This window comes from Thamnophis sirtalis, unplaced genomic scaffold (genome assembly GCF_051295495.1).
Source record: "Thamnophis sirtalis isolate CommonGarterSnake01/CBP01778 unplaced genomic scaffold, rThaSir2_p1.2 scaffold_8, whole genome shotgun sequence".
Classification (NCBI taxonomy): Eukaryota; Metazoa; Chordata; class Lepidosauria; order Squamata; family Natricidae; genus Thamnophis; species Thamnophis sirtalis.
The window spans coordinates 54,125,458-54,138,528 of record NW_028261388.1 but is presented as its reverse complement, the minus strand read 5'-3'; the positions used below and the strand labels follow the sequence as shown (position 1 = coordinate 54,138,528).

General features: G+C 42.8%; 1 protein-coding gene across 1 annotated transcript in view; it reads right to left on the bottom strand.

The window, feature by feature from the left end:
* BACE2 (beta-secretase 2) overlaps positions 1-5,552 on the bottom strand; it is a 61,967-nt gene extending 56,415 nt beyond the window's left edge. The window contains exon 1 of the mRNA XM_014075021.2: positions 4,876-5,552. Within this exon, the coding sequence (XP_013930496.1) occupies positions 4,876-5,193 (318 nt within the window). The 5' untranslated portion in view covers positions 5,194-5,552. The remainder of the gene's footprint in view (positions 1-4,875) is intronic.
* Between the last annotated feature and the right edge of the window lie 7,519 nt (positions 5,553-13,071).

Here is a 13,071-nt window from a genome sequence, read left to right as displayed (position 1 = left end):
AACTACAGTTGCAAGAAAAAGTATGTGAACCCCTTGGGATTACATGGAGTTTTGCATGAATTGGTCATAAAATGTGCTCTGAACTTCATCTAAGTCACAACAATAGAAAACCACAGTCTGCTGAACATAATACTACACAAACATTAGATGTTGCCATGGTTTAATTGAACATAACATGTAAACATTCACAGTGCAGGGAGGAAAATGTATGTGAGCCCCTAGCCTAATGACTTCTCCAAGAGCTAATTGGAGCCAGGAGTGAGCCAACCTTGACTCCAATCAGTGTGATGATATTGGATGTGTTGCTGACAGCTGTCCTGCCCTTTAAAAACACACACCTGTTTTGGGTTTACTGGTTTCAAGAAGCACTCTGATGTGAAGACCTACGATCAAGAATTGTTGACTTGCATGAAGCTGGAAAGGATTACAAAAATATCTCCAAAAGCCTTGATGTTCATGTGTCCATGGTAAGACAGACTGTCTACAAATGGAGAAAGTTTAGCACTGTAGCTACCCTCCCTAGGCATGGTTGTCCTGTAAAAATGACTGCAAAAGCACAGCGCAGAATGCTTCATGAGGTAAAGAAGAATCCTAGAGTGTCAGCTAAGACCTACAGAAATCTCTGGCGCATGCTAACATTCTGGTTGACACATCTACAATAAGGAAAACATTAAACAAGAATGGAGTACATGGGAGGACACCACAGAGGAAGCCATTGCTGTCCAAAAAAAATATTGCAGCACGTTTGAAGTTTGCAAAAGAGCACCTGGATGTTCCACAGCACTACTGGCAAAATATACTGTGGACAGATGAAACCAAAATTGAGTTGTTTGGAAAAAACACACAACACTATGTGTGGAGAAAAAAAGGCACAGCACACCCACTGTAAAACATAGCGGAGGGAGCATCATGGTTTGGGGCTGCTTTACTGCCTCAGGACCTGGACGGATTGTTGTCATTGATGGGACAATGAATTCCAAGGTTTATCAAGAATGTACGACCATCTGTCCACCAACTGAAGCTCCGCAGAGGATGGGTGATGCAACAGGACAATGACCCAAAACATACAAGTAATTCAACAAAAAAATGGCTTCAACAGCACAGAATATGCCTTCTGGAGTGGCTCAGTCAGAGTCCTGACCTAAGCCCGATTGAAATGCTGTGGCATGACCTTAAGAGAGTGATTCACACCAGACATCCCAAGAATATTGCTACACTGAAGCAGTTTTGTGAAGAGGGGTGGTCCAAAATTATTCCAGATCGTTGTGCAGGTCTGATCTGCAACTACAGGAAACGTTTGGTTGAGGTTATTGCTGCCAAAGGAGGGTCAACCAGTTATTAAGTCCAATGGTTCACATACTTTTTCCTCCCTGCACTGTGAATGTTTACAAGTTATGTTGAATTAAACCATGGCAACATCTAATGTTTGAGTAGTATTATGTTCAGCAGGTTTTCTATTGTTGTGACTTAGATGAAGTTCAGAGCACATTTTATGACCAATTCATGCAAAACTCCACGTAATCCCAAGGGGTTCACATACTTTTTCTTGCAACTGTACATCCCACATCCCTGTAGACAAAGATGTAGTAATGTTCAATAAGCTATTTTTCTTCTAGGGAAGTTCTTTTAATTCAGTGGCTCTAAAGAATAGCAAAGGCAAGATGAAAGATATAATTTTAATGGAGTCACTCAGTTGATTTGCAGCAATCTCTGTTTTGTTTTCTCGTCTGAATAGTTATGGATCATCTCTACCTTGTAAGAAACTCTATCAACTATAATTCTCATTATTTTTTGATATTATCAGCAGGATAACAATCATTACTATGATCCCAGAATTTTTGGCAAGGAGAAGAGGTGGAATTATCTAGGACATTGTAATGCTGGTCCCCAGAAAAGGGTGCTTCATAATGTAGTGTAGGCATTCATCTGAACTTATATGGGCTGAAAGGATATAAACAAAGTAGGGCTGCCCACTATGCCAACATCCCATTATGCTGCTTTCAAGTATATCTATACTTCTCCAGTCCAAGACCTTGTTGCAATTAATCAGTGACTTAGTCTCACAATTGCAAGTAATTTGAAAGCTTCTACTGAATTAAATAGATTTTATCACATTATTGAGACCTAGGGTAGGATTAATATGAATATACAAGCACTCCCACAATTGACATTTCCCTATCAAAGTTTGTTTGTTTGATAGTAACTAAGTACCAATCCATGACTAAAAGCAAATATGGTCACTTTTCAACAGCCTGCCAGGAAATGCACAAGTTTGACACCTCTGCAACTCTTTCACATAAAGGCCTAATTCATATATTTCATAATTTATTTGATTTTGGCTTGAAATGTTGTATGAACTCAGCCACTATAGTTAGTGAACTGTGTTTCATGATCTAAAATTATGGTGCAAATCCTAACACATGAGAATTGTGTAAAGATTTTTAAGAATTGTCATCAAATTGTGATTTTTAATTAAGCAGAAGGGCAAAATGATTAAATATATAATCAGAGAGTAATCATATGAGGTATAATACATTTCAATTAAAATGTAAATAAAAAATCAAATTTAGTTTGGTCTCCCCCCCCATTTAGAACATTGTATAAAATTATGCAACAGTGGGCAAATACACAATAGTGAAACAATTTAAAATAGCAATAGCAATATAGCAATAGCAGTAGACTTATATACCGCTTCATAGGGCTTTCAGCCCTCTCTAAGCGGTTTACAGAGAGTCAGCATATTGCCCCCAACAATCTGGGTCCTCATTTTACCCACCTCGGAAGGATGGAAGGCTGAGTCAACCCTGAGCCGGTGAGATTTGAACCGCTGAACTGCTGATCTAGCAGTAGCCTGCAGTGCTGCATTTAACCACTGCGCCACCTTGGCTCTAAGACAAATAAAATATAACTGATCCCCCCCCCCCAAAAAAAACCCTTTTTAGCTCAAAACCTAGGAGAAGAACCAAATTTTATTAACAATTTTGAACAAAGTCAGAATGAAGACCAAATTAATCTGTGGGTGGGTGTTGTTCCAGACTTCAGATGTCACAGAAAAATAGGATTCATGGTTCTCCAAAAATTAGGGAAAAAATTATATGCATGACTCAGCAGAATGTGAAAACCACATCCTTGTAGCTCATTCATCAAGTCACAATTAAAACAAACCTTTCCTTAAACAATTATGAGATTATTTTCTCAATATTCTCACAAACACAATAAAGTGGAAACATTTTAGCCCACTGGCTTGCAGAAGTCAGTATGCACAAAGGTCAGATTATGAGGGTTCTATGCTTATAAGGTAGAATTCAAATTCCTATTAAGTGGGTTGATGTGAAATCATACTCGCATACATAGAAACTTAGGTCATGCAGTGTTCTCATCCATAATATAGTTTGGTTTCTTTTTGTCTTTATCTTTTTTGGGGGTGGGGGGGTCAGGTTTAGCAGAATGTGCAACCTGGCCAGAACCCAGCCTGGCAGAGAGTGGGGAAAAAGGAGTGTCGGGGACAAACATGAACTGTCCTATCAACAGGAAAAGCTTACCTCACATTTTAGGCACTTTTGTGCTTATGCGCCAACTGTAAAACTTACAATGGCAATAGAATGCTTACGGCCACACAACCAGCAAGCCAAATGGAATCAGTATGTACACCAGGATTTTGCTACATAGTTATAGAAAGATCCTTTGTTTTTTATTTCAGAAGTAGCAAATACTATAGCAAGGTCAGGGGTTGTGATTCAAAAGGTCATGTAAACATAAACACAATAAAAATCAGAATTCAGATTATTCTGAAGTATTATAGAGCTGTTCCAAATGCAGAAAACATAACAAGCCGCGTATAAGCATATTCATCACTGTAAAGGGAGGGGGAAAACAGTTTTGTTGTTGCAAGGAAAGTAATATTTTACTTTTCTGGGCACCACAACCTTCCCTAGCCAGAAACTGCTCCCATCTGTTTTTCAGCTGCATTAATAATATATTAAAAAGTATATAGTGCAATAAAGTTTCATTCAAATAGACTTTCACTACGACTTCTGCCATCACTTGGAAGCGAGACACAACACATCACCCCAAAAGAAGATTAATTACAGCCTTACCCCACCCAATACAATTAAGAGATATAGTATAAAGTTCTGGCCATCTCTCAGCAAAACCTCAGACTTCAAAAAAAGGGGGGGGGAGGAAAAATGGTTTGGGTACTTATTTAGAGAGAGATAATTAAATGTTAGTAACTGATTTTTAAAAATGCCTGTTTTAAAACCCCATATGATAATAAAGTTGAATGACAATAGCATCAGACTGAACAAAGGCATTCAAGGATACATAATGGAGTTTTAAAACGTGAAGATGTTGACAATTTACCAAACCTTCTAAAGTCAGAGAAAGGATATTTCTAAACCTCGGTTCCTGCCGGGGTGGGGGGTGGGGATAAAAAAGGAACAGCAGAAACAACTACCGCCTTGGAAATCTGTGAGCTTCCCGGAAGCATCGGAGATAGCCTCGAAGTAGCAGGTTCAGTCGGATCTCAGGTACTTCTAAGTACTTCAGAAAGCCCCATGATCTATTTCTCACAACAGCCTTCGGACGCTTTAGCCCACTCTTCCCCAACCGGGACGCCAGAACCAAAACTGCTTAAAGCCACAGTACGCCAGGAGAGCACTTGGTTGACAAAGGTTGCCTTACGCGCTGTACCCGCTCCCCCTCCCCGGGCGCGCCCAGGTCCTTGAATCGCTCAGGATAGGGAAAGGGGGAGACCTGCTCTATGATGCGGTGGCGGAAAGGAGACGCCGTCCCGGGTGCGAACGCACAAACGGGTCCACTTTATGGGAAACCTCCCTCATCGTTCCACCAGCCCCGCTCCGGCAGTGCCCCTACCTTTTGCGGCGGGGTGCCGAGGAGCAGCTCGAAATAGTAGCCGCGTCCCGAGTCTCCCTGCAGATTGTCCACCATGGCCAGAAAGTTGAGGGAGCCGCCGGGATCCGACGCTAAGGCCAAGCCCGAGGCTTCTGGGAGCGCCGGCTGGCTGCCGGCTCCGCCGTTGCTCCGAGACTTTAGCAACACGGGCGTGGGAACCAGGTTGCTCTCGGGGGTCACCGGAGAAGATACTTGGAGGCGGAAGGCGAAGCTAGCCCGGCCCCGCTCCGCCACTGCTAGCAGGAGCAACAGCACGACACAGGCAGCCGTCCGCGACATCCCCCCAGTCGCCGCAACCTGAGGCAGTTAGAGAAGAGGGAGCTGAAGCCTTCCCTTGCGCTGCTTCTCAAAGCGGCCGCGACGGTGAGAGGCGAGGAAGGCGCCTGGGCAGCCCAGCTTCATGGTGCTTCTTCCCGCATGTCCAACCTGAGAAGAGCTCTCTTGACCGCCCCGAGAAAGAAAGTTTTTTCCCGGAGCTCAAAGCGTCTCAGGACTTTGGTTACCACTGCGGGGGGCGCCGTCTTCTTTTCCAGACACTCGCCGAGTAACTTCCCAGCGGATGTGACGGGATTGCAAATTGTTCTGAAGAAAAGTGCCCCGCTGGGCGGTCAGCTTGGCTGACAGCATTCTCCGCCTGGGCCGATGGGCCACTCAGCCGTCCCCGTGGCCGGCAAACGCCTTGGAGGCGGAGAAAGCGCCAGGGAGGAAGGAGGAATTTCCCTCATAAGTTTTCTAAGGGGTTGGCCATAAAAGCGAAACTGTTCAAAGCGGAGGGCGTGGAGGAGTTCTGTAAAATGAAAGCTGCACGGAGTTGGGACAGCCTTTGTGGAAACTTTTCTATTGCTCAGAAGTTTAATCAGCTGATTAATCTTTTCTGATTTTCAAAATATACTTTCACAAGACCGGAGGTCAATTTGTCTGTGGTTTAGAATCCTGTAACCCGCAAGAGAGGAACGGTGGCTGGCAACAATTTTCCTGACCACCACCACAGTCTCCTGATCATGAGGATCATATGGGCATCCAGGCAAGGTTTCATGCATTTTGATTGGAAACCCCCCTTTCACCCTCCCATTCCAGCACTTTTATTTTTAGATGTTAGGCCTGGCTAATGGTACCTATTTGGTGCTGTCTGAGCTTGGTGTTCGCTTTTAGACATTTCACAACCTGACTAGGTAACATCATCAGTACACCATTTCTAGGTTCTTAGATTTCATTACCCTAGTTATAAACAGGGTATATAACTATTGAAATATAACAGTTCAGCCGTGAGCTACATATATTCTATTGGTTGCCTATATACAGCATTTACTCATAATACCCATCAGATACAAAAGGTGTCCTATGTAAGCTGAGGTCCTATATTTGACCATGCCATAATGTGAGTTGGACAGTCTTGCTTGAGCATGTTGTATGAACTCTGGTTTATAAATTTATTGATAAGAGTAATTTATGATCCCCCAAATTATTGTTCAACAAACCATAGTTAATTCATGATTAATGATGTCATTGTATGAACAAGACATAATATGCTTAGTGCAAAAAAATGTTTTGGTGTGTCTTGCAATGAAACAAGTAACAATTACGAAGATTAGAAGATAATTATTCATTGCCTAGACACAGTTTTGTCCACGTTTCTTGAATTGGAGAAGGCCATTGTGAAGGAGAAGGGAGAACAAATCACTACTTCAACTGACCAAAATTATATGACAGCATAGGTGCAATAAATGCCTACATCCTGCCTGTGCATGGCAATATACTCCTAGTTTGTGGGTTGTGCCCTTCCAGGTCTGTAAATTAGATATCCTATCTTACATTACAATAATAGAAGCATGCTTGAGGTAAAACTGTGATTTGGTTCCACTTGTGTCACACTATCCCAAATCTAACAAGAGGCAGACAGTTTGGGAATACCAGAAACCAAGAAAAATATTGCCCATTGCAAATCTATGGGATGAATGATAATAAATAAAGGACACAAATGTATTTCAGAAGCCATGAATTCATACAATCCCAGTTGTAAACATCAAAGTGTGTTTCCATAGATTGATAATAACCATGTTATGTTCAGGTGCATTCAGGTGATGACAAGAGTCATTAACAACATCATTTAAACTGTACAAGACCAGGCAATCAAAGTTATGCCTTTTTTACATGCATATGAGGTGTGCATTAAAAAGGACCATGGCTTTGATTGTGTGATTGCTCCTGCCATTGTAATGTTGTTGATGGTCCTTGCACATACTCTTGGGTATGCTCCAATGATGGATAATAATAGCAATAGTACTTAGATTTATATACCGCTTTACAGTGGGAAAGTGTATGGGAAACGAAATACTTCTTTCACTGATCATCCTGGCTTGGCACTTCAAGGACTCATAGCTTGTTTATATAAAGTGATAAGAAGAAGAAAAACACAGAGATGTTCCTTTGAAGTAGATTCTTAACCAGAGAAAGGTGAAATGTTATTGTGATGCTTAATTCTGCTAAAACCTTCTAAGCTAGAATAGCAGTATTTGTCAGATGGAAATCATGGCGCAATTTCAACACCAGAAAGAAGTTTTAAATCTGCAAAAGATATTCTCAAAAATACAGAAATTATCAAATACAAACGAGAGGATAGAGAAGAAGTTGGATTACTTAGTGCATCTAACAGTAAAATATGACTGAGAAGTTGAAGATGTTCATCAAATGGAAAAAGTGGTGATTAAAATCCAAAAAATCGAAGAGGAAAATGAATATAAAGAAATTAAAATTGCTGATACTTATGGTGATTGGTTTGTTTCTGAAAATGGAAAGAGTGGAATACTGAAAGAGGAATTAAATGGAGGGGAAACTTACCCCAGATGGGAAGACACAGAAGAGGAAAAAATAAAAGAATTTATGGACTTAAAGAGAGAAACCTTATTAGCAATAGTTTTGATAACACCACCGACAATCAAAGATAAGCAGATTAAGGAAACAGAAGAAGGGCATCGAAATTACATGAGAGATCTTATAAGCAAAGAGTTGCTAAGAGGAGTCCATACAAAGCTGATTAAGGAGATGTTTAGAGGACTGATGCCACAAATGGCAGAAGATATGACACGGTTTTGTTATTGGAAAGATACTGGTTGATAGATGGAAGAGTATAATTTAAAACTAGCTAAACTTAGCGAAATTTAGTGATAATAGATATAGTTAAATAAATAATTGATAATGATAACAATGTATACAATGTGTAATGTTATGATAAGTATTAACTGGATATGAATATTGAATGGCACCCATGAAAGGAAGATTAGAAAGCCTTTTGGATTATATATAAAGGTTAATAATAATAACAATAACAACAACAACAATAATATTAAAATAATTAAGTTAGATTCAGTTAAGTCTTGATTACTAGAGGGAAAATGATATGATGCAGGATATAGTCAAATAAAGGAGGGATAATGATAATAACGTGTATATATATGTATGGGTACAATATAAGGAAATGAGATGTAAATTGTAAACAGTGATTTGGAAAGAAGGATAGAAAACTTTGTTATTAAATATTATGGATGTTTAGCTAGAATAGGATATAAGGATTTAGTGTCATTGGAGGATTTTAGAAATAGTAAATGAAATGCCAGTATGTGGTTATGTATTAAATCTTGGGATATTTTATGATGAAGGACATTTAAACAACTATAGTCAAATGAAAATGGAAGTATGGTGACGGTAACATGTATAAATATCTGAGTTAAAATACTTGAGTTAATATGAATTATGCTTGATGACTGTGGAAGAGATGCACGAAAGTCTTTTGTAACCAACTGATACACTTTCTACAGTATGTAAAAAAGGAAGATTTCATGTGTTGTGTTTGTTTTGAAAATAAAAAATAAAAAAAAGCTTTAATAAAAAAATAATTGAGGGTTATTAATTGAGAAGAAAGAATATAGGGAAAAAGTCTGGGTTGTTCAGAGACACATACCCTTAAATCCTGCTGTGCTACAGCAAGCAGATATCTTTGTTGAGCAACAGCAATATAGGAAGATACTAGAGGCAGTTGATCACTTTAGTGACAATTACAAAGGCATCAATGCACAGGAGAAAGCTGTGATAAACCAGTCTTGTATTTTTACCAAGAAAATCACATGGATAGACAAGATAAAATAATTGACAATATGGGTCCCTCAATTTGAATGGCAATGAACATGCTACTGAGGAAGAGCTGAGGATGATTTTGAGTGCTAGTAGCTTTAATGATGTGGCTACATTAAAAGCTGCAGAATATCTAATTGCTGATATTGTCACATAAGAAAATTAGAAGCTGCAAAATATTGATTTACAGTAAGAAACATAGATTGTAAGAACCATGAATGTGGGAAAGTCAATATAGTAAAAGATGAAATGAAACAACTATAAATCAACATCTCAGACATCAGTAAACTAAGATGGACTGAGATTGGACACTTTTAGTCAGAAAATCATACTGTTTATTACTCAGAAGTTAACAAAAAAAGAATCATGTTGGAGCTAGCAAGAATAGTTATTGGCCACAAAGCAATCAATGACTGAATAATATCAATTAGGTTTTCTGACCAACACTAATATGACAATCATTGAAGCCTATATTCCAATCCCCAATATGCAAGAAGGTAAGGTTGATGAGTTTTATGATCAAGTTCAGTTTGAAGTTAAACATGCAAGAAAGATGTGCTGCTTGTGAAGGGAGACTAGAAAGCCAAAGGTAGAAACATTAAAGAGGAAACTGCAGTTGAACTGTACGGCTTAGGAAATTGAAATAAGGAAGAGACTGACCTATCTATTTTATTGTTCTAGTTTCTTCATAGCTAACATACTCTTTGAAAAAAGTCACTCTATACATGTTCATCACCAGATGAAGTACATCAAAATCAGATCAACTATCTTATTGCTAAAAGGAGATAGAAGGAGGCCTCAAAAGAAGCATCAGTCATGAGCAGATGCTGACTGTGGAACAGGTCTCAAACTCCTCATGTGCATGTTCAATTAAGCTAAGAAAGAGAATGATCAATCACTCCAAAATACGAAATAATCGCAGAAAAAATGGAAATCCTAAAAGTATATCGTTGTTCTCACAAGAAATTTATATACAGATCAGGAAGCCAGAATCTAGACAGAGCATGGTGAAACAGAGTGGTTTGGTTTGGTTTGGTTTATTCGACTTGTATGCCGCCCTATTCCCAGAGGGACTCAGGGCGGCTGACAAACCAGAAGGGAAGGGACACAATACAAAAAAGTAAAAAGACAAAAAAACAAACAACAATACAACACAATTTAAAAAGTCACAACACGCACAACAATTCGAGTAGGGGTGGAACTCAGGAGCCCCAGGCCTGCTGGAACAGCCAGGTCTTAACGGCTTTTCGGAAAGCCTGAAGGGTGGTGAGGGTCCGAATCTCCACGGGGAATTCGTTTCAGAGGGCCGGAGCAGCCACAGAGAAGGCCCTCCTCCGGGTGGTCGACAACCGGCATTGGCCTGCAGATGGAATTCGGAGGCCTAATCTGTGGGATCTGATGGGTCTATGGGAGGTAATTGGCAGAAGGCGGTCTCTCAAGTACCCAGGTCCAATACCATGTAGGGCTTTATAAGTGATGACTAGCATCTTGAAGCGTATCCGGAAACCACTAGGCAGCCAGTGCAGCTCACGGAGGATAGATGTAACGTGGGTGTACCAAGGCGTACCCACAATTGCTCGTGCGGCTGCATTCTGGACAAGCTAAAGTCTCCGAACACTCTTCAAGGGCTGCCCATGTAGAGCGCATTGCAGTAGTCCAGTCTTGAGGTCACAAGGGTGTGAGTGACTGTTGTAAGAGCCTCCCGGTTCAGATAGGGATGCAATTGGTGCACCAGGCGTACATGGGCAAATGCCCCCCTGGTCACAGCCGACAAATGGTGATCTAAAGTCAGCTGCAGATCCAGGAAGACTCCCAAATTGCGAACCCTGTCTGAGGGGCGTATAATTTCACCCCCCAGCCTGATAGTTGGAATACATAGCCAATTTTTGGGAGGGAAAAACACCAGCCACTTGGTCTTGTCAGGATTGAGAGCCAGTTTGTTTACCCCCATCCAGACCCTAACATCCTCCAGGCACTGAAACATCACGTCAACTGCTTCACTGAGCTGGCACGGGGCGGACAGATACAGTTGAGTATCGTCTGCATACTGGTGGTATTTTATCCCGTGCCGTCGAATGATCTCACCCAGCGGCTTCATGTAGATGTTAAACAGGAGGGGGGACAGGACTGAACCCTGCAGTACCCCATAGTTAAGGGGCCTAGGGGTCGACCTCTGCCCTCCAACCAACACCGACTATGACCTGTCCGAGAGGTAGGAGGAGAACCACCAAAGAACGGTGCCTCCCACCCCCACCTCTCGCAACCGTCGCAGAAGGATACCATGGTCGATGGTATTGAAGGCTGCTGAGAGGTCAAGGAGCACTAGGACGGAGGGGTGACCCCCGTCCCTGGCTCTCCAGAGATCATCGGTCAGTGCGACCAAAGCAGTTTCCGTGCTGTAGCCAGGCCTGAATCCGGATTGAAAGGAGTCTAGATAATTGGTTTCCTCCAAGGACCGCCGGAGCTGAGAGGCCACCACTTTCTCAACAACCTTCCCAACAAAGGGGAGGTTGGAGACTGGACGGTAGTTATTTAAAACGGCTGGATCCAAGGACGGCCTCTTCAGCAGGGGTCTCACCACCGCCGCCTTTAGAGGGGGGGAAAGGACCCCTCCCGGAGAGAGGCGGTCACTATCGCCTGGATCCAGCCCCGTGTCACCTCCCTGCTGTTTGCGAGCAGCCAGGAGGGACACGGGTCCAGTACACATGTGGAGGCACTCACTGCTCCAATGGCCTAGTCCACTTCCTCAGGAGTAACACACTGAAAATCAATCCAAGACCCACCTCTGGTACCTCGGCTGGCTCTGCGTAATTGGAATCCAGGTTCGCCCAAAGCCGAGCAACTTTATCTGTGAGAAATTGGACAAACTCCTCAGCCTTACCTTGTAAAGGATTGCCCGCATCCCTCCCCTTAAGGAGGGAGCCGGTTATCCTAAACAAGGAGGCTGGGTGCGACTCAGCGGATGCAATCAGAGCGGCAATGTATGTATTTTTTGAAGTCCGGATTGCCAGAAGGTAGTCTTTGATGCAAGATTTTAACAGTGCTCGGTCTGACTCGGACTTACCGGATCTCCAGCGGTGCTCTAGGCGTCTCTTTTGGCGCTTCATCTCCCGGAGTTCCTCAGTAAACCAAGGAGCCCTCCTGGATCCACTGCCTCGGATCGACCGTAAAGGCGCAATCCGGTTAAGAGCCTCTGCCGCCACCGAGTTCCAAGCAGCGACCAAGGTCTCAGCTGGACTGCGGACGAGAGTATCAGGTATAACACCAAGTGCCATCTGAAAGCCCAAAGGGTCCATAAGGTGCCTGGGGTGGAACCACCTAGTCAGTTCCTCCTCCCTACAGTGGGGGATTGGCCTCCGAAAGTCAAGCCTCAGTAGGCAGTGGTCCGACCATGACAGGGGCAAGATCTCAATACCCCTCAAACCAAGATCACAACTCCACTGCTCTGAGAGAAATACGAGGTTGAGCGTGTGGCCCGCTGAGTGGGTCGGATCCCGAATTACTTGGGTCAAGCCCATGGCTGTGATGGAGGCCATGAACTCCTGCGCTCCATCAGAGTGCTTGCCGAGCGAAGGCAGGTTGAAATCCCCCAGCACCATAAGCCTGGGGAACTCAACCGCCAGCTTGGCTACTGACTCGAGCGAGGAGAGAGCTGCTGCAATGCTGTTGGGAGGCAGGTACATTAACAGCAAGCCCACTTGACCCCCAGGGTCCAACTTCACCAGCAAGGACTCACACCCGACAAGCTCTGGAGCAGGGATCCTACGAGGAACTAGAGACCTTCGGATAACAATGGCCACTCCCCCACCCCTTTTTTGGGGTCGCGGCTGATGAAGCACCTGAAAACCCTCTGGGCACATCTTGGTGAGGGGAACTCCTCCCTCTGGGCCCAGCCAGGTTTCAATAATACATGCCAGGTCTGCCCCCTCATCTATAATTAAGTCCCGGACGAGGGGAGCCTTGTGAACCACAGACCTGGCATTTAGCAACAGCAGCCTGAGATCAGGGTCCTGACTACTCATGCCATCT